Source organism: Morone saxatilis, unplaced genomic scaffold (genome assembly GCF_004916995.1).
Source record: "Morone saxatilis isolate NCDOM2014 unplaced genomic scaffold, NCSU_SB_2.0 Contig12, whole genome shotgun sequence".
Taxonomy (NCBI): domain Eukaryota; kingdom Metazoa; phylum Chordata; class Actinopteri; family Moronidae; genus Morone; species Morone saxatilis.
Genome location: NW_023339674.1, coordinates 2911352 through 2932631, shown reverse-complemented (window position 1 = coordinate 2932631; position 21280 = coordinate 2911352). Strand labels below are relative to the sequence as shown.

The window sequence follows — 21280 nt, the reverse complement described above, 5'->3', positions numbered from 1 at the left end:
AAAAGCCACAGGGTTTCCTTTTACGCATTGTAGCCCCAGTTTATCAGAGTACTGCTGTCAAATCAGTGCAGACAGGCCAGTATTTGGCAAAGGTAGATGCTGTAGAGATTTAAAGGGGAACCGGGCTAATTCTCAGTGTGCTCACTATCTTTTGCAAAGAGCTTTAGCCTGATATGATCAAACCAATCTAGTGTCCAGTAAAGTAACTCCCAGTTAGCCACTCAGTTTCTGAAGCTGTTTGTATGAAAGGATAACAGAGATTTAGATTCTGAGATGTTTTTTCTCTGAAAGTTTGTTTGGGAATTTGTACCAACTTTGCTGAATCTATGTCTGTAAAGTGTGTTGGGGCCAGTGGTTCTATAACAAACTACTCAGACACAAATGAGGACCATTTGCTATTTAATCCCAGGTTGAAATCTTCATGGGTCCAAACTTTGGACCTGATCCCAAATGAATGTTGGGAAAACCTTCAGAATGCATAAAATTAATTTTAAAAAACAAATAAACGAAAGACCCAATCTAAGAGAGGCTCAAGTATATTTAAATTTGATCCAAAATGCCGGCACCCCGAACAGACAGAACCTAACATAACACCGGCAGCAGCATGAGGCTCCACAGATTACGAGCAGCCACCACCAAAAAGAGTGGAAAAGCCTCAAAAACATGTTTTATCCAGTAATGATAATGATGCCCCATCTGATCAGGGATGGTAGCAAGTCCGCTTGGATCCTCTTGAGTGTTAGATGTATCATGACACAGACCTGCAGCGGTAAAAGAGGAACCTACCCTGATGAGAATAGGCTGCAAATGGTTTTGATTTGGCCCAACTCGGGTCCCATGTTTGGTTCTGGCAGGTGCAACTGTGAAGATCTCTAGTCCCAGGTACCCTGAGGAAAAGATTGTACTTGCTGATTTTGGGTTAAATGTCCATTCTTTATATGATCTTTATTACAGAAATAACAGGAATTGAGGGATGAGAAGGACAGAGAATGACATGCAACAAAGGTCCCAGGCTGAATTTGCACCCCAATCCAAATGAGTAGAAAACATCTGCTCATTTAAATTGAAACTAAACTAAACATTTGCCAGAAATTACCTCAGGCATACTCAAAAATTTCCCAACCCTTCAACCACTGACACCCACTGCTCTCTGTGCTTTCTTTCTTTGTTTCTCTTGTCATCAGTGACAGTTTGTTAGTTTCCCTGAAGTGCTCGCTTGACCCAGGTCATAGGAAAGAGATGTGAGTCAAACTGGGAACAGTATGAAGGATGTCCTGTCTGTTTGACTCCCTCTCCTCCACGTCTTTTTGCTTTTCTTGTCTCATCATCTACCCTTTTCCGACTCTTCTTTTTTTCCTAAAAATGCTTTTTCTAATATGACAACTGTGACATCAACCCATGAAAATCATACTTGTGCTCCTTTTCAAGATGCAGAATTCCAGGTGACAGGCTGTCAGACTACTCACCATCAGGGCAAAAGATAAGAAAGGAGTTCACAGACATTAGACGAACGTTTCATCTCGAGTCATTCCAGCAACTCATGCAATCAACGCCAGATATTATGATAATTTAAAATCTAATGAAACAGCCCTTGAAAATATATTCAGACCTGTTGCAATAAATTGTCAGTTAAATACATCTCCACACTGATATTGCAATCATTCCAAAAGGTGAGCCCATCTCATGATTCAATAATCACATTTAATCAAAGAACGTATTGATGAAATTACATCAATATCAGGTTCAATCACATTTTTGATTTATGCAGAGAGAGGTTACCTGGAAGCTTCGGGACAAGGATGTGTCTGCAGAACAGACATTATGAAAGTAATAGCATGAAGGAGTTATCATTTAGTTATTTTATTTCAAATCACTTATGTCCTCTCACTTGTGCCCTCAAACCACAACTGCGACCATTTAAAATAGAGTAATGTAGAGAGAAAGTCTGTGGTGTCTGAGAATATCTAGTGGCTACACAGCACTCGTGATGAGTTGTCATCCCTCGTGAGGTTGAGGAGGTTGGTGCTCGTACAGTAAAGAAGCCGTCAATCAGTTGTTTCAAATACCTGTCAAATTTGAATTTGAATATACACATAGAATGAAGCAGTTAATAAGTAAGGCATAACACCCTACAAGGCAATTGTAATGGATGACTTACTTTTTGCACAATAACACTACCTTTCAGTTTCAGTGAACGTTGTTTAAATCTTTGTATCTATAGAAGGCCAGGTAAAGTTTCATATCGTATTTTCTTTTTATTTCTGTTCCTTTAAGGACTATGTCATAAGTATAGAAATACAACAAAGAGTACAAACTCTGCTTTCTGTTTCTGGATCTTACCCTCATGTTATTGCCATGTCTTAACTTGCATGTCTTTATTCTGAAATCTGTGTTTTCTGTTGCAGGCTGATCTTGACACTTTTTTCTATTCTAGCCTCTGGGGTAAATACTCTTGGTTCTCTCTCTTGGCCTTCCCTTTTAATATCATTTATATTTCTCTCATGTGTCTGACTTTAACCTTATTCTTCTGACATCTCTTGAACTGAGCTCTTCCTCCAACTTCTCCAATATGCCAGACATGCTGTATTTCTAAACGGTCTCTTGTTGCTGATTTATCTATTAGCGATTCATGTTGTGTGGTTGCAGAAATAAGTACAGCCCCCGGCCTTTTACCTTGACAGAGACGGTGGAGGTCAGTAAACCCCAGGTGAAGGACCTGTGGTGCAAAAGTAGTTGCAAGGAGCAGCTTCTCAGAAAATGTTATTGTACTATTATTAACCTTCATGGTTTGAGGTGACACATAGGGAGGACATTAGATTCTTTTGTGAGTTATTTATGGGGAAGATTCAGTAAAGTTTGACAGTTTGAACCTATTCCTACATTCTTAACCACTTATTGATTCAGCCTCTAATACATTTTTGGGATACAGTCGAATTTTGGAAATAAGAAGGTGTGTGTATCTGTGGTTGCTGGTGTGCTGGTGTGTGAGATCAGTCATGGTCATCTACCATACTTCAGTGTCAGCCGATAGCTGGAACAATTGATTGACACCATCATAGGCTTTTAGCATCCTGGTCCTGGTCTCTGAGGTAACAGCAAGCAGCTTCAGTAACAAAATGGGTTTTCCTCATAGGTTTTCTTTTATCAGACTTTCTGAAAAGATGTTTTTCACAAGCCCATCACACCTCAGTTTTAACTGCTTATCACTTTCTGATTAAAAACAACCCAGTACTCGTCTGCTAACTTATTATCACCTATTATAAAATCGACCTTCACAGTTCCCATGATCAGTAGATGGATTTAATGGAAGGTTAGATTTTGAATCTTTTGAATCTTGGAATTTGTCATGCTAAAATCACATATTTATTATCAAAAAATCATGTGGTTGGTCTGCTTTGCTTTCATACCACAAACAAACTTTACCAGAGTCTTATTTGGATGCGGATGGAGACCTTTCTTCTCAGGCAGACTCAGTCCACTTGATGCACCAGAGATGGATAGACATAAAAGCACCCTCAGCGTGGGTTTCGGGTGTGTAATTTCTATTGACAGAGTCTGAAGGATCTAAAAAAGACTCACAAAGTTCACTTTTTTTTTTTTTTTCAACTTTTTTCTCTAATAAAACTGGTCAACAGAATATGTGGTCTTCAGAAGGTCTTTTAAACAATTAAATTTCACTCTCTGGCATCAGATACTATGCTTTAAACTGCTGAGTCTAGTCTGATCTCAAATCTTTACCTCTGTCTGAGTTCGTCTCTCTCACACTCTGTGGTTTCCTCCCTCCTCTCAGGATTAATTAATTGTCTGATGGGGCTTGTCGTTGCCATCTGAGGGCCACGTTGCCAACCAGTCCAACCAAGCCAGGCACGCTTTGTCGACTTGTTATCGATTTCCCCATCACATGCATGTGTTGTTTGAAACTGGGGTTAACTACTAGGACAGCAAGGAAGCAGCACGAATCAATACGCTTTTTTACAAGCTCAGTCAGTCACATGCAGGGACACACATAGACCCAGCTCAGACTGAGCCCGCCAATGTTTGACACACCTACACATAGTCTGGTTCTCAGAAATATTTCTGCTGGTTGGTTATAACATCTACAGGTTCGGTCTTTCAGGAGTAGAACAGTGAAACCTTTTTATTACTTTGGCTCCATTCTCAGTTTGAGGATGTTTACATCCCTGCTGGGTGTACAGTGCAGGATTTGTAGCATTTTTTGTTTAAGCATGAACAATAATTATCGGGGTAGATAAAGAATGGGCCAATAATGGGAAATGTATATAATTATAAATTATCTGAAGACAAGGGGTTTTCCTTCACTCAACCTCAGTCTAACTGATTTTGTGTTTTACTATTGAAGACCAGACTAAATACAAAAAGCTCACAAAAAAGCAAGAAGTGAAAATGGCTGTAGTACATGCCTAATAGAGCATCACAGGAGATTTCCTAAGCCTTCAGAAAAATGTTAATACTGCAGATTTAAAGGAGCCCAGCAGCAGTTCATCAGTTTTGTATAAAGTCACTACAGTAAAGTAAGAGTTGATGTTTTGCACATCTGGAAAGCACTGAAGCTTTCCCTGATCTTAGATTTAAGATACAATTCCTTCTCTTGCAGTTGTCACTCAGCAGTGATAATCAGATGCAGGGGTTATATTTCCATTGCCTCGTCCTGTAGTTTGTGTCTCTGAAAATGGGCACTTTTAAGTATCCATTGCATTATCCCAAACACACAATTTCCTCAATTACACGATTAAATCCCATTAGTAAGTAAGGATAAACAGCAATTTGATCCTTATTTGATCTCCCCCAAAATGTTTGGTGTTATCTGTCAGTCAAAGACTTCAAACACTCAAATATGTAATAGATAAATATAGTGATTTTAGTTGTATATAGTAGTAAATATAGTTTAATTTATCCACTACATTTTGGCCTTCTAAAATTTGGGGAATATGTTTAAAACAAGGGGTACAATTGCTACACTGTTCAGCTGATTTAGATGTAAACATGAAATTAAAGCTAAAAGTAGGTTCGGGTGATATGAATAAACACTCTATGACAGTATATATAATTCTTTATGATCTGATATTGCTGTAAAGAGGTCCTGATAATTGGTTTCCAATATTTCCCACAATGGCCTTCACCTAGAGCCTTTAAAAAGATAGCTGCTGTACGTATATACTTTATATATTATACACAAGCAGTTGAAACCCCATGCTTATTTCTTCATTTCAGACACCAAGTGCTAGAGTGCAGCCTACACAGCAAAGCATTTGCCACGTAGGCAAAAGTCAGAGGATACCCCTGTCTGTGTTTCCAACTGCAGGCTAGGCCTTATCAACCAACATCACTAACACTTATGTGGCTGAATCCCTGCAGCCGGGATCCAAAACCTGATGGAAAGCTTGAAACCAGAAGAGAGGAGACTGTTAGAGCAGCAGAGTATTGGTTTTAGAGTTAGGGTTATGTTCAGCTTTCACATATGGGTGTCATTTTTGTGTGTCAACTTAGTTTGTTCAGATGTCCACATAACGTACTTTCTGACTACATTATGCATGTGAGATTAGCCCAAATAATAAGAGTTTGTTCAAATAAAAGTGCATACAAAGTAAAAGACACACATACGTCACACATACAGAAAGTATTGACTCTGCTTGTGAGGAGTTAGCTGAGGTTGTTTTGTTAATGTGAAGTAGTGCTGACAGAGACATGAGGGGTTAGTGGGTCGGATATAAACAAACACTCGCCACAGACCATCACAGGCCTGAAATTAATGACCATGTCTGCACCAGACGAGCAGAGGGAATAAAGGACTTTAAAAGCTGAGCAATTAATCCTCTGAGCTCAGCCTTAATGATCAGAGCCAAATGGGCGAGATTCACACTGAAGAATATAACAAACTTATCTGCTCTTCAGAAGGCTTTCACCGTAACAGTGGGTTAAATTACTGTAAACGTGCGCCTTTGGGATTTGTGCGTTAGCATCTAGGTCACATGTTGTATATTTCTCAGCTTTCAGTGTACTCCAGGGCTGAAACTATTTGTTGATTAGTCAACGATGCAGATAAAATATATCATTTTGATTGTCAGTTGTTTGTCATTTATCAAGCAAAAATGCCAAATATTTACAGTTTCTTTGAGGTTTGACATCACCTTGAGCTACAAGAAATTGAATATTTAAATATGAATAGTTTGATTATAAATGAATCAATATTGAAAGTCATCCTTAGTTGCAGCCCATGCTCACTTTAACTTTGTGTTTATCCAGTATAAACTGTAGTTACTTTAGTCTGCTATCGTTACTACTGGTTGCTGCCCTCTGCAGTATTACAGTCACAATCCCTGACAGCGTTTTTCCCATCAGGTCATTGGATTTGAACTGGCGACCTTCCACTCGCATCTCTAACCCCTTGGCTGCCACTGCAAAGTCAGATTAGACGTCCTTGTGGAGGCGTTTTTTCTTGCATTTGCCTCACCATTCACACATTTAGAGGCAGCAGGAACTTGAGCAAAGCTGAGCTCATGTTCTGACTAGACTTCGCCTGTGTGTCCCCATATGGATGTGGTGGCGATTTGCTTTTATGTTCCCATGATGTAGAGCTACAGGCCATGCCGAGCAGTGGCTTGGCATGGTAATCTGGAACATGTGGAGCTCCAGATGTAAAGGGCTAAAAGAGCAAACTGACCTTGAATCACAGCGCAGGCCTGTCTCAGCCACATCTGTCTGTCAGCCTGTCTGTCTTGTCCCATTTCTTCCTTTTTTATGCAGCTTCCTTTGTGATTCTTCACATATCTGCTGACAAAAGCAAGCTGACAAATGTAACGCACACTGAATTCAAAATGGAGATGAATGTCGGCATCAACCTTAAAAAGAGTCCTACTGAGGCAAGCAGGAACTGAAAGGAAAAAACAAGAGACACCTTTGATCGTTTTTAGCTTTTAGTCAGAATTCTTTAACTTTTTTAGTGTTTGATGTGTCATATTAAGACTCAAGATAAGACGCGCTCCGACACGTACAAGCTCCCCTCGGTTCACTCTGTCTCGTTAAGAACTCAGATTGCCAAATACGCTGTCTCGCTTGTGAGGCCCCTTTGTGTTTGTCCCTTTCTTGTTTCAACGTAACAACACCAGCACAAATCCAGCTCCATAAAGAAATGGTTTTCCTAGTTTGGTGTGGAAGAACTGGCCTGCACAGAATCTTGACCTCAACCCCATCGAACACACAGTGTCAGCCAGACTATCCCCCTGGATTCCAAAATCTTGAGGAAAGCCTGAAACCAGAAGAGAGGAGTCTGCTAAAGCAGCAGATTAATGCCCAAGGTTTTCAAACGACATGTTCAGTAATCACATATCGCATACTTTTGGCCATGTCGTGTACTAATCCTTAACAGAACGTTTACCTGAACTCTTAATGTAAACCTAATCCTTGATCAATTATATCCAAGTTATAATTCAAAATCCTTAATCCTGCCTTTGGAAAACCCGAGGCTGGCAACATAATCTCACTTTCTACAAACATCCTTGTAAGGATTGAAGTACAAGGCAAAAAACTCACAGAGAGACACAAAGAGAAAAGCAGAAGGTAACCAGACGCTCACACTCTTGGGATTCTTGGGGTCAGACAGACAGTGATGTGGCAAATGGCTGAATGAATTATTGATCTGATGACTTTGATACGGAGGAGACTAAAGGCACCCAAACATGTCTGGCTTCAACCTGCAGTCCTGTGGTCATGTGTTTTTATGCTCTCCCATTTTTTGTCTTCTATTTCAATTTAACCTAAATTTAGGATCACGTTCCATTTATATCTTTTCAGATTAACAGTGCTGCTCTCATGGGTACTGGGGGGCATTTCAGCAGTGTCACCATATAGTTTGATATCGTAATGCCTGAAAAATCCTGTTGCTCAGTTGTTTACTGTATTTCAAGTATAGCTCTCTGATAAAGTTTTGTAATTTACTACCTTGACTGCTTTGAGTTCAGTCATTTCCCAGAATGTTTATGAACAAGTGCCAGCAAGTGGAGTGAACTCATTTGATGTGGCTGTGGGATTATACGTGCATGTGGAAGGGTAATTATGATATTACCGTAATAGTGTAGTAAGTAAGAGCAAGCTCTCCCAGCTGAGAAAAACTGACATTTGTTCCCTTTAATTACAACATAACATGTGCTGTGGCTGCAATGCATTGTGGTCTGTTGAGGCCGCAGTGAGTAGAGCGGTTGGAACAGTATCTCAGCATCTTTTATGATGGGTTTCTCCACATGCGTCAGTATTTTGAAATCTAGAGCCACAGAGTGAGTTTGAAAAGAATGTCAATAAAACTGACATTTACTGTTTATGCTTTTACACCAAGACTACCTTGGAAAAGGAAACTCAAAAATGCTAAATATGTCACTTTATGGCAGTGTCAGTCAGTGCACCACTTTGGTCCTGACTGAAATATCTCAACAAGTTTTAGATGGATTACCATGATGATGGTGCGTATATCCATGATGCCGAGAGGGTAAATCCTACAGATTTTGGTGATAATCTGACTTTCAGACTAGTGCCACTGGTAGGTGAAGATTCTCCTGTGAAATATCTCAAAATCTTTTTGTATAGACATTCATGGTTTAAGAACATATATTTTACTATCTCGTGTCACCAGAAACATTTGTGAAGTGAAATGACTTGTCAACTTTTGGATGGATTGTCATGGTGACACTGACTGTATTGCGTTCAGGAGGTAATGGGTTGCTGGTGTCACAACTTGTGGTAATATTCACCTTTACTTATACCTTTCTCTACCTTTCCATATATATGTGTGTGTCTGTTTTTAGTAGTTGGATAAGGTAACAGTGCTATGCGTAGGAGGCAGTACAGTCGCAAATCGCTTTGTGGTGGATCTCTTTCCAACATGATCCTAAATAATTCACTCTAGCATCTAATGTGATCCCCCTTTCTCTGTATGCTGCTAGTTTATCTAATTTCTCACCCAGGTGAATAATAGCTGATTAATAGACACAAACATTGGCTTTCAATAAGGACTTTCGTAGGGCCATCATTCTTTCTCCTACACACTTAGAAGGCTGAGGTGTGACTTAACCGCTAGATACTGTAAAGTCCTTGACACAGAGCTGGGTCTTTAAATAGGCACTTATTGGTCAGTTTATACGTGGTGTTGTAAATGTGCTTTATAAATTAAGATTTACCTTACTGTACTTTACTTAAATAACAAGCAAAATCATTCTCATTGAAATACAACTTGCAGCCACCGTGGGTTGTATTTAGAATTTTTTTGTTTTATGTACCCTCTACATACTTTGAAGAGTGGGTGTCCATTTTGTTTGTACCGCGCACGTACACAAGCATGATACACTGCCGCTGGACATTCTGCCAAGAAATGGAGCAGCGTGCCAACAAAGGCAAGAAGAGGGCTGTAGGTTTTATTTTCTTACAAAAATTGGCTTTCCAAATGTTTTATAGGGAAGAAACAGATACACACAATGAAATTTGGTGTGAAATAGTTTTACAAAAACTCTACAGGGTACCTTTAACATTACCATCAAACTGCGTGAAGTGTTACTTAAGGGGTTTGTGTTTTCAAATATTTTCTCACATTATGAGCATTAAATGCCAAAGCGGCATGCTTGACTTGGCCGGTCACTCATTACTCGTCACATTATTCCTAGACTGCGACATGTAACACATTAAACACCAAATTTTCCAAAAATAAGTACTGTCTGTGTTTCTGTCTGAGGTGCCCTAAAAATAATTTGAAGGCAAAAGGCTGAGACTGAGGCAGTAATTGCTCTTCTATTGAACAGTCAGGGCAGCTCAGCTCACCTCATTTTACGTCTCTGTCCTGTTTACAAAAATGTAATCCATATTGGATTCAGAAGAGATTATGTGGGATTATTCATTGCATGGTCTAAATTCTATAACAGAGAATCCTTAGTATTATTTGTGATGGAGAGTTTTAGCTTTGCACATTCAGAGTCTTGTTTCAAAGTTTCATTAGTATTAGTTTCACTCGACAGTCTCAGTGCCATGTCGCCTAAATGCTGTTCCTGCCAATAAAACAAGCCCAGAGGGAAAAACAGAGTTGTAGTGAAAAGGTTACTTGAGGTAGAGGAGGAAAAGGTAGAAGAAGAAGCAGAGGAGGAGAACACAGGTCAGTTTTGTTAATGGGGCTGTTTGTTTTCCCCTGAGACTGAGGGTCAGATCGGGAGCCTCAGCCTGTCACGACAAGATAGATGCTGACTGATGTTTTTGGAGATGGAATTCAAAGTTTGCTGCCCTGCTCTGTTTACGATTAGGTAGACCTTGTTTAAGAGGAGGAGGGCAGATCGGCTGTGACACAAGAGGAAGAGAGGTCAGCTTTGTAGATGGAGCCTCAGTCGTCTGCGGAGTTCAGAGTTTACTGCTGTGCTGTCGGTTCCTCTTGATGCACTACTGAGTGCAGGAGAAAAAGCATATTTGGCTTATTAGATTAGATAGAACTTAAATGATGTCCTAGGGGGACACTAGGCTGGAGAATGGGCTGTAGATAAGATGGAGACAGAGAGTACTGAAGATAATTTAACTAATTAAAACAACTGAACAATCATGCAGGAAATATATATATATATATATATGAATACAACATCTTCATTTCAAAATGTGTTGGATTTATCAAGATTTCTGTTGATTATGTTTTTTTTAATTCATGTTTGATTGATTTTACTTTTTCCATAATCCAAGCAGATGGAAAAACAGTGAATAATGGAGGCATAATTTTAAATTGAGACATCCTCCTGACAAGCAACCTCTTTTGGTCGAGTGAATAATGGCTGACAGCAGACACTGTTGTTTGCATCCTGTCTCCCACAGTTTCTTTCTTTTTTTCTTACTTTCTTTCTTTCTTTCTTTCTTTCAACCGTGACCACTCACAATCTTTCCATAACCTTAATATTATTTGCCTAATTTAACTAGACTGTAATCCTTTATCCTTTATTATTTTCATTATAGGATCATCTTGCAGTTTTTTTCTCAATTAATCATTTATCTATGAGTGTCAAAAAATAGTCAAAATTGTCCTTAAATCCAAGCAGATCTTCTATTGTCCATATCAGAAAAATAAAAGCTGCAAATCCTAACATTGCAGTGGTTGGTGTTTTTCCTTGAAAAGGGACTCAAATTATTATTTGATCATGAAACAAATGCAGATTAATTTTCTGATGATTAACTAATCAATTCATCGACAAACCATTCCGGCTCCAAGATCCTTAGGTTTTTAGTTCTGGTAAATTCTGCAACACCTTTGGTTACTGGCCGCAACCCTAAGAACGTTTAGAAAATACCAGTCCGAAAGTTTGGAAACTCACTGAGCTGCTACTTTGTCAGAAATACAACAGAAGAAGACGAGAAACTTGTGTATCTCTGTACATTGCACATTTTATGTTTCATTAAACCGCTGTAGCTATGCTTGAACTGCTGCGTACCCGATGCAGGACTGGTGGACTCCACTGCCACTGACGATGCAAGCTATTATTTGTTGAGGTAACTAATGAGTGTAAATATTTAATGGCTATAGCAAAATAAAATGGCAGCCATACATAGTATCAAAATTTGATACTGATGCGAATCTTAAGGATCAAGAAAGGCTCATATAAATAATTTCTTTAATGGTCAGATGAGTTGTTTCAGAAGGCAGTGTCAATGTATTTTATTGGTTAGATATGAGATTTGTTCAAAACACATTCTTTAAAACATATTATAAATAAATAATGAATGTAATAAATGTAAAATATGCTCTTGATAAGATAGAAATGCATAATTTATATGTCTTTTCAGTTTTTTGTATTCTCGTACCTTCAGACCAACCCCTCGGAAATACCTAGAAACAAATATAACCGCACTGGTAAATATATCTTCAATATTAGGAGTTTTTAGTTTCTTTCTGTATACACAAAGTCATGAATGATACATCTGGTCTACCATAACATTGGAAGTGAAATCCAGATGGGGCCCACTTTCCAAGTAGATAATGACTAAAAGCAGAGAAACGGTGGTGATGTGAAAGGCACCGAGTCAGTCAGATGAATAAGAAACTTTTTCCATTAATCTGGTCCTGCATACGGTCTCTCATCAGTCTGAGACAGACCCCCACCAGAGCCCACCAACTTTAATCATTCATGTTATAATGAACCCAGGTTAAAAAATTGATGAGAGGCTCTACCTCTCGTCTGTGCGAATATGTGTGTGTGTTTGAGTGAGCGGGAGGTATTTTTCTTCCCTCCTTTCAAACCTCAGACACAATTGGCCTCACTTAGACCAGCACTTTTCCTCTCGCACACACACATCAACACACGTGCACATCTTAATGTAGGCAAGTGAGGAGCTCTAATTTAATACATCAGTGATAATGACCCTGTCTGGCTTGAGGATTAGTGTGTTTGTGTCTTCAAGTGAGTGTGTTTCAGGTCACTCATTCTCTCGGCCCGGCACTCATCTCTCACATATTCTGCCCTCACAGCGTCTCGCTCTGATGCAGCTAAGCTCTGATCAGTTGCACCAGAACATCATTACTCTTCTCTGGTCAACATGCAAGGCTTAATCAGTTTAGTAATTAAAGGAGAAAAGACAAGGGGAAAAGTTGATTCAAAAAATGCACAAATCTAATTATCACCATAATAGTCAGATTAAATTTGTATTTGTTGTTGCACAGTTTTTTTTATTAGTTTGGCAGATAAGCAACAGAATCACAATTTCTTCAGCATTGGTCTCCATTTTCTGTCACTGTTTTGCAGACAGAAAGCGGAACTGTCCACTCGACTAGAGGTTAAACTGTTTTAGACATCCTGCGGGAGGAAACAGAAAAATGTTGTCTTTAGTTTCCTAGGGAATCCTCAAAACTTGTTTTTCATGAAACTGGGTGGAGTTCTGCTAGTGAGTGCAGTTTCCTGGGTTTCAAGAATTTCTTGGAAATAATTGTTGTTGTTCTTCTTTCTTTCTTAAAAACTGACTTGCAGTCGACAAACAATCTCAAGTCAAGGTGCTCTTACTCCGGAACTTTCGACTGTTCTCCTTGCCCATGTTTCCTTCAAACTGTAGATATTCAGACTTTCCTCTAGGACTTCAGCCATGTTGATGATGACAAAACAATCTCAACTCAAGGTCCACTTACTCTCTTTTTATAGAGCTATGGCCGTTTCACATGGTCCTCATCAGCAGATTGAGTTCCATGTTTGATGGTTGAGCTCGTAAAAGCTTCAGTGCTTGCATTGTAAATTCCTGAAATGATTTCACTCTTTTATGACTATAATGTTGGAGGTCCATATCAGACTCATTTATTATTATTTTAATTTATTGTCAGAAACTGCTGGAAGGTCTCAATAAAACTCAAAAATCCTGGCGCCTTGGTGGCTCACCTGGTGGAGCGCACCAAGACACGGTGACAGTAGTGTACAAGGGCTGGGTCCTTGCCACAGCGGCCTGAGTTCGATTCCAGCACCTTGCTGCATGTCGTCCCCCCTCTGTCTCTTCTCCTTTCCTGTCAGTCTTCTACTATCCAATGAGGGCAATAAAAACCCTGAAATGAATCTTATATATGTATGTGAGAATTGTTCAAAAACACTTACCTATACTCTGCATATCACTGAAGGGAACACAAAGTCGGAGTGTGTGTGTGTGTTTTTGTACCAGAGTCTGGCTCAGTGTGTGTGTGCTGCATCTCGGCGACAGAAGTGGGTTACCCTCAGCTAAGAACAAAGCTAAGATTTTGGCACTTTGATCGGTGACGCCAAAGCCAAGCCGAGCTAATTACAACCTCACGCTGGCTGCCGAGCCGAAGTCACAGAGGCGCTCCCTGGGAGGAACGCTGAGAGCTGATTTGACCAATTACGAGTTCCATGTGAAAACTATAATTAGAATTGCATCATGATTCATCATTATTCCTTATTAAAAAAAAATTAAAATGACCCTGCAGTGAAAATTTACATTTATTGTGGAGTCTGTAAAAGTCTGTAATCAAGGTGTGAGTAGCTGAGGTGTCAATGTATGTCAGTAATCACACCTTGATTAAACACCAGATATGGTTTATAACTACTATAAAGCTGACAGCCCTGTAAGTAATTAAACATGGTACCATAAATACAGTACGTAGGTACATTAAATTAGTTTTATAGTGGAAGTAGCTGTGGATAATATCCAGTTTAATGCTGAAATAACAAATGTCTGTCCTGAAAGAGATGTTAGTGCACTTTCAGAGTAGATTTTTTGCTCTTGTCTAAAGGTCAGCATGCCTGTTACAGAGGCCGATCCCTGTAAAACTGTGCTATTAACCAGTTCCTACTTTGTCCATGACAAACAAAAAGCAAATTATTATTATTTTTTTTTAAAGCAGTCAACTCTTACGATATTATGACCAAATTGACTGCAGTCAACTATAAGTTATCTTTTCTAATTCTCAAACAATCATGTATGTACAGTTCAAAAAATGTCTGCAGAAAGTTGTTTTTGCTTACTGTCTTTGACCACTAGTCCAAAAACCCAAACATATTTCCTAATATAGTATATAACACACACACATATATATATAAAAGTTTTGTTTTCCGGAGAAATACACACTAAATCTCAGTTCCTGTATTTCGTTCTGCTACTACTATATTCATTTCATTGACGTATTGATGTTCTCTCAAAGCTTAAAAACAGTCTCAGAGCATCCACTCTCATACACCCAGACTAGTTTGGTCTCTTTATACTTTAAAGCACAAAATCACCTGATAGGTTCACTGTCATTGATGTTGTCTGGACTCTCATGTTGTGCTTTTGTGATAAGACTTGTAACACATGGGTTTGTAGAATTAACCATAATTATACTGTAGGATTAGCATGAATTTTCCTTTTAGGGTAGACTATCATTTCATTAGTGTTGCAGAAGATTGCGTTATCTTTTCAGTTGAATCAGACGGGCCACCTGCTGCTGGTACATGAGTGGGAGTGAGAGCTCTCTACTGAAGTTTTGTTGACCACTTTATTTTGTGACCAATAAATGGCTCTCTTTACTGCTCTGTTTCTCTTCTTGATGTCTTTCGTGTTTGTTCTGCAGGGTGCAGAAAAGACGGATTTCATGTGATGAAATTACTGAAATTTAACAACAAATCACCTGAGAGTATGGGGGGGGATTACACATTGGATTAAAACTGGAAATAGCCTTCACAATTCTGCTTCTATAACAGCATCTGTATTGTTTCTAATCTGTCTGTTGTTTGACTAATGCTGTTAACTCACAGAAGCTCCTGAAGAAAGACAGACAGAAATCCTCATTTCAGCATTAATGAACGATCATTATTACAGATGGAATCCTTCAGGCGTGTTGGTAATTAACACACATTAATCTGCCAGTGTTACACAATCCTCCAGAGTTAAACAAACAGAATGCAGTAGTGAAAGTATCTTCAGCCCTTATATTCACTCTGATGAAGAAGGTGGAGTGTGGAAGAAGAGGCATGAGACAGAGATACTGCAGGATGTGAAAGGGGCGGGTGCTGCTGTTCTGAAAACAACAGGAAGGTACTGACTGTAGTTGACCTGCTGATTTGATCCCCTTATCAACACTGCTGCAGTGTCTGTCTCACAGCTCATGGAGGCAATTATAAGCCACTTCTCCTCTAAGTTATAAATCACTCACTCAAAGCTTATGAACATTACAAATTATCGTCCATAAACCCATTCAGAAATCATAGAAAAAAGATGTTCCTTTTAACTGCAGAACTTACATTTTCTTTAACACCAATGTAATCCAATGATATATTGTGCATCCAGGTACATTGCAAACATATTGCTAGAAGCAATATGGCACGCTTTTAATGGTGTTATGTTTTGCCAAAATAGGTTCAAATGGTAGCCGACAACTATAACTCACTTGTCTCCATGACAACGTGTTTCTTGGGTTGGGGGTGTGCATGACAAAGTTGCAATTTGACTCAGGTTTTTATTTCACATACTTTTATTACTTTATTTCTTGTTTTGTCAACTGGAGACATTTTACCAAATTCCAAACCTTGTTTTGTCCTTTTTTGTTAGTTATGAGTTGCTGCCCTGGTTTTTGTTGTGGTGCAACCTTGTCCTTGAACACTGTGCTCTAATTTTAATATGCATGTTGGTATTTGTGGATTTACCAACAGTGTGCCTGACAGACTGCTGTCTTCTAACAACCTTTCATTAAAATTTTGCTTAGTTTAAAACCAAATGTTAGACAGATTCAGCTGAAATATACAACGCACTGCTTGATTTAGAACAGTCTTCACTGAAATATTACCTCTGCTGAGTTGCAGTGCGGGGTGATTTAACAATTACTTCTCTAATTTTAATGCTTCAGTAAGCAAGATTTGTAGAAAAAAATCCACCTGTTTCATCAGCTTAAATCACAGTGGGGCTGCAGCACAGAGGACGGTCCCATCTCCTCTAATTGGGAGGACATAGATTAAATGTTTGCCCAAATTAAATTCTCTGCTGTGAGGTACAGACGCTGCTGGGAAATCTCAGCAAAGGAAGTGACAAATCGAACAAAGTATCTGTTAAACTGCAGTGAATGAGCATCCTGTCAAGAGGACACAGCACTCACTAACATCAGATCTTTCAATTTGTGGGTATTGAAATAATATTTTCTCTAGAGAGATGTGGCACTGCCTTTCTTTACGATTCAACTCACAGAGAGAAAGAATGGTGTTCACCAGGCATTGTGATAGACTGAAAAGCTTTAGCTGCACATGGTTCCCTTCCATCTAACATTTCTGTGAGTGCTGCGTGGTGGTCACTTCAAAAGTTACAGAGATTTGAATGAGGAAGAAATTGATTTAAAAAGGGCACAATTCAAAGGAGTAAAGCTGAGAATATGAATAGTGAGTGTTCTAAATGAAAGCACTCGGCTATTGGCCCTTGTACACCACAGTGTGCCACATAGTCTTTTATTTATATTACAATATCATGTTATCAGTTGTGTGTTTCACATGTAGCCTTAGACAGCTTTTTACATTTAGCCCTCTATCTTTATTTCCATGATTTAGCACTGGCGTGAGACATCGTTTTCCTAATGAGTGTATATATATATAGTATGTGTGTATATATATATATATATATATATATATAATACACTTAAACCCTACTTGATCGTCAAGTTCTTATAGGATAACATCTAGTGCCTGTTGGGTTAAACTGTACAGTACATTATTCTGGAATGGCCTTCAATAGCCTTGTTGTGTTGTTTTTAAAATTTCCACCGCTGTTTTTCTGCTATTTCATGTACGTTGGTAATGTAAACTTCTGATAGACTAACACCCAACAGCTCTTACCATCAAACCTATGTAGTCAGACTTCCCTGAATGCACAAGGATCTGCCAGTTCCTGCATACAGCAAGCTGAATATCTTATAGAAAGCACACAATGTTAAACGAAATGTAGCATTTGTAATAAGTTTCACTTTTAATGAGATTTGTTTTCTAACATTAAAGATTTGTATTTAATGAAAGCAGTCACTTAATAATCAAAGATCCTCACACATACTTAAAAGTAGGGTACATTTTTCCATCCTTTGTTTTGTTACTATAAAAATTGGTACCACAAGGTGCCCAGTATCCGGCTCCCACATAATCTTATAATCTATAATATCCCCAGCCAGTTTTACTCTAGCCAGGGACCTTAGTCACATATTATCTCCATCTGTCTCTCTCTCTCCCTGCCATAACATGTCTATATCATCATTATCAAATGAAGGCAAAATGCCATATCTAAATCATCATTGTTTTCATGGATTTCACTAATGGTATATTTCCAACTTCATCTCCTTTACTGTAACTCACTTTGGTGGGGACAAACTGACCTCTAATCACTGTGGGTATACTGGCATTTGCACACAGCACTTTATTTGACAGCCTTTGAGAAATCACAGAATTTGCATTCGTTTAGAGTATACAGGAAACGTAACAGCAGAGAGTTTCAGAGCTGGCTCAGGGACAGTCCAGCGGAGAAATGGTCATAAATAGTGATGATAAATCACATCTGTGTGTAAATGAGCCAGACTGAGACACCTGGGCACATTTCCAAACAGCGGGTTTCACCTTTTCAGCAGTATGAGCTTCTAGAAGACAAGTGGAGAGAAAAGCTGCAAAACATTAAATGTTTTTAATTATACATAAATTTCCCAGAGCGCATTGTTAGGCATTGTGCACAAACATCTTCCCTTTCTAGTGTCCTTCATGGAGCCCTTCGAGGGGCTTACTACATTTCAAAGTCCATCCATTAACTCTCCATTAGGAGTTAAAGTGGGAGGGATACGTGGCGTTGTTGTCTGATAGGATCAATAAGGATGTTTCATAGCCTGTGCAATGTGTCACTATTGATCCTGAGATCACTCGATGACCTTGATGTACCGTCAGTACAACCTGAATGACCTTGGCCAACAGGCAGAACATTGAGCAAAGACTTAAGGCAATTAAGTGCCTTTTATATCATTGTAATAAATGGGCAAGAAGGTATTTACATAAAAATGATACAGTCCTCTCAATGAGCTTTGTAAGCTAACAGTATGAAATCCTCCAATGAAAACCATGCATTTTATCAAGTTCCACCACTGTAAAACTGCAATGAAAACAAAAACCGCTAAGAGAAATGTAAAAACCAGTGCTGATTACAATGTAAGATGTCAATTTTTACCAATAGAAACTGCTGATTCATGTGGTACGCAATGCCAATAACTAACTAGCAGTTATACTAGATAACATATAAGAGACTCCATTCACAGCAAAATTAAAAATACAATAACTACTTTCACTTTAAAGCAACCAATATTTTGTTTAATTACATCAGTTCCGACAAAATGTCAAAGGCAAAATTCAGCTACAAGAAGCCAAATCACAGAAGAGAAGCAATTACTGTTTCTCTGTTAACACTCATTGTAACTGATGTGTGGTTGTGTAAGCACTGTTTGCAGGGCTAGTTGGTTAACTATCGTAGCTAGGAAGCCAACCGCTAACATGCTAGCTATGTTGACCATGCTAACAATTAGTCAGTCACATTCTCTTGTACAATATCTCATTAATTAAGGAGCTATTTAAGCTCTCCAAGCAAACGATGTTGACTGACAAATAGCTTTAAGCTTTATGCAGTGTTTTGGCATCTGATATGCCTTCAAACTTACACTGATTCTAACTGGACTTCTGGACTGTATTTCATCTTATGTCCACACCAATGTTGTGATATTTGTCAGTAGCCTAATAGCTCCACGTTCATCTTGTTCTTAATGCCTGCCTCTGGGTCTGATTCAGTCGTATCCAGTCGGATTCCTCTTGACATCATTGAAACACAGGGGCCGTCAGCATCAACAAAAACTAAAAGTTCCTTGATGCTGCTTTAAATACACTCAAACAGAGAGCAGAACAGGTCTTAATGTGGCTACCTGCACAGGATCTACTATATAATTCCATTCATTGCAAGGTTATCTGTGGTTCCACTTTGCACCTCCCTGCTGTGGTGATTGCTTTGTGATTTGATGACTCCTATGAATAAGTGCTTTATGCTGTTAAGTAAATGTATACCTTTCTCTTTGTTCTTATATCCCTGTCTCCTTGAAGTTACTCTTAACGCCCTCAGTATCATGTTGATTCATAATATTGGACGACATTTCCTCTGGCCTCTGGCTAATGTGCTCTTGTAGATCTCTTGATTGGCTGAGTGAAAGTGAAAGTGAAAAAGGCTTTTGTGTGCAAATGGAAGTCAAGGTTACCAAGTTTGATGCTCCAACTGATTCCAAATGGTGATATTTTCTCTCCATTTATCTGGCCGAGACACTGTACCTTCCAGATATGTGTATGCATCTCCAGGCTGCACTCCTACCCATTACCTCCTCTGACTTGTCCTCTTGTAGAAGACATGAATCAGCAACATTTTTGTGTTTGAGCAGGATCAGTTCATTGATCTGCATCTTTAGAGATAAAATGATCTGAAATCTGATACTTCTGTCTCATTAAATGCCTTCCGAGAAACATTTCTCGCCAAGAGGTAAGATCTTCTGTCTTAAGTGGATTGACAACCACCAGAGCTCCCCTTTTATGTTTTGCTGTTTCTGATCCTGTATTTTGGTCAATTCCCTCTTCATTCCCATTAGCGTTATTGCTGTTTACTTGCATGTGTTCAGTTTTGATTTAAATGTTATTCCAAGATCAGTACATACAATGTTACTACACTGCCATCTGGCCCTCATGTTGCACGCATTCCCATGAAATACCTTGCTGTGGTCATGCATGTTGTGTTCAAAGCTGCAGAGCGACACAGGAGGAGGAACATGGTCACTTTAAGGTATACTCCACCAGATGCTTGTACGTGGCCAGCAGTAGTTTTAGTCAGCTTGGATTGGCAGCAGTTATAATGGTAATCCAATTAAGACCCAAAGTGATGACAAATACAAACATTAATCAACAGCTTTCCTGCATTTTTGGTGGAGTATTCCTTTTACTTCCCTTCAACAACTCAGTTTGTGCATCTCATCCTCAGCTTGAAGGGTCTGTAGCTTTGCAGCATGTGCTGTTAAAAGCAGATACACATCTTCTGCTAAATACTGCTGTGTATTCACCTTTTCTTTCCCGTCTTCTTTCTTTTTTCCAGTCGATCAAAGTATGTTTGAGAACTCCATTGCCCAGCAGCAAAGTCCACAGATCTCCAGGCCAGGCCAGACCTCAGCCCGACGCTCCCCAGCGTCAGCTAATCCTAACCTGGGGTCTAGCTCCATCGACTCTCCATCCTCCGGAGGCCAACAGAGGCTTAAGAATGCCATTAATCTGGGCAAAGCTGTCGGCGCAAAGGTTAGCACAGCACAAAGCATTACGTTTTGCAGGTCCACACCAGACTTGCAGGTTCCCTTAACTCTGAATATTTGGGTTATCAGTCAATTTCATTATTTTATTGTTGCATCAGTGGAGTAATTTGATTCAAAAATACCTTTCTTTCTTTTGTATTTTCCTTTTCTCTTTCTTTTTGTCTTTTCTTTCTTTCTTTCTTTCTTTCTTTCTTTCTTTCTTTCTTTCTCTCGTTCTTTCTTTCTTTCTTCTTTCTTTCTCTCGTTCTTCTTTCTTTCTTCTTTTCTTTCTTTTCTCGTTCTTTCTTACTTTCTTTCAGGTCAATGACTTGTTAAGAAGAAAGGAGCCCAGCCACATTGGGGACATTGGGGTCACTGAGGTTAACAAGAATGTCGGTGCTGTGTGGAGTATGGACCAACTCAACCAGACCACTGCAAACAGGTACACAAACCCACACATGCCTATATTTC

At 39.1% G+C, this 21280-nt stretch overlaps 1 protein-coding gene across 1 annotated transcript in view; it reads left to right on the top strand.

Annotated features, from left to right (window-relative positions):
- Window positions 1-21280, top strand: part of nos1apa (nitric oxide synthase 1 (neuronal) adaptor protein a) — a 165828-nt gene that overhangs the window by 135846 nt on the left and 8702 nt on the right. The window contains exons 11-12 of the mRNA XM_035653510.1: window positions 20620-20816; window positions 21130-21251. Coding sequence (XP_035509403.1) covers window positions 20620-20816; window positions 21130-21251 — 319 coding nt within the window. The remainder of the gene's footprint in view (window positions 1-20619; window positions 20817-21129; window positions 21252-21280) is intronic.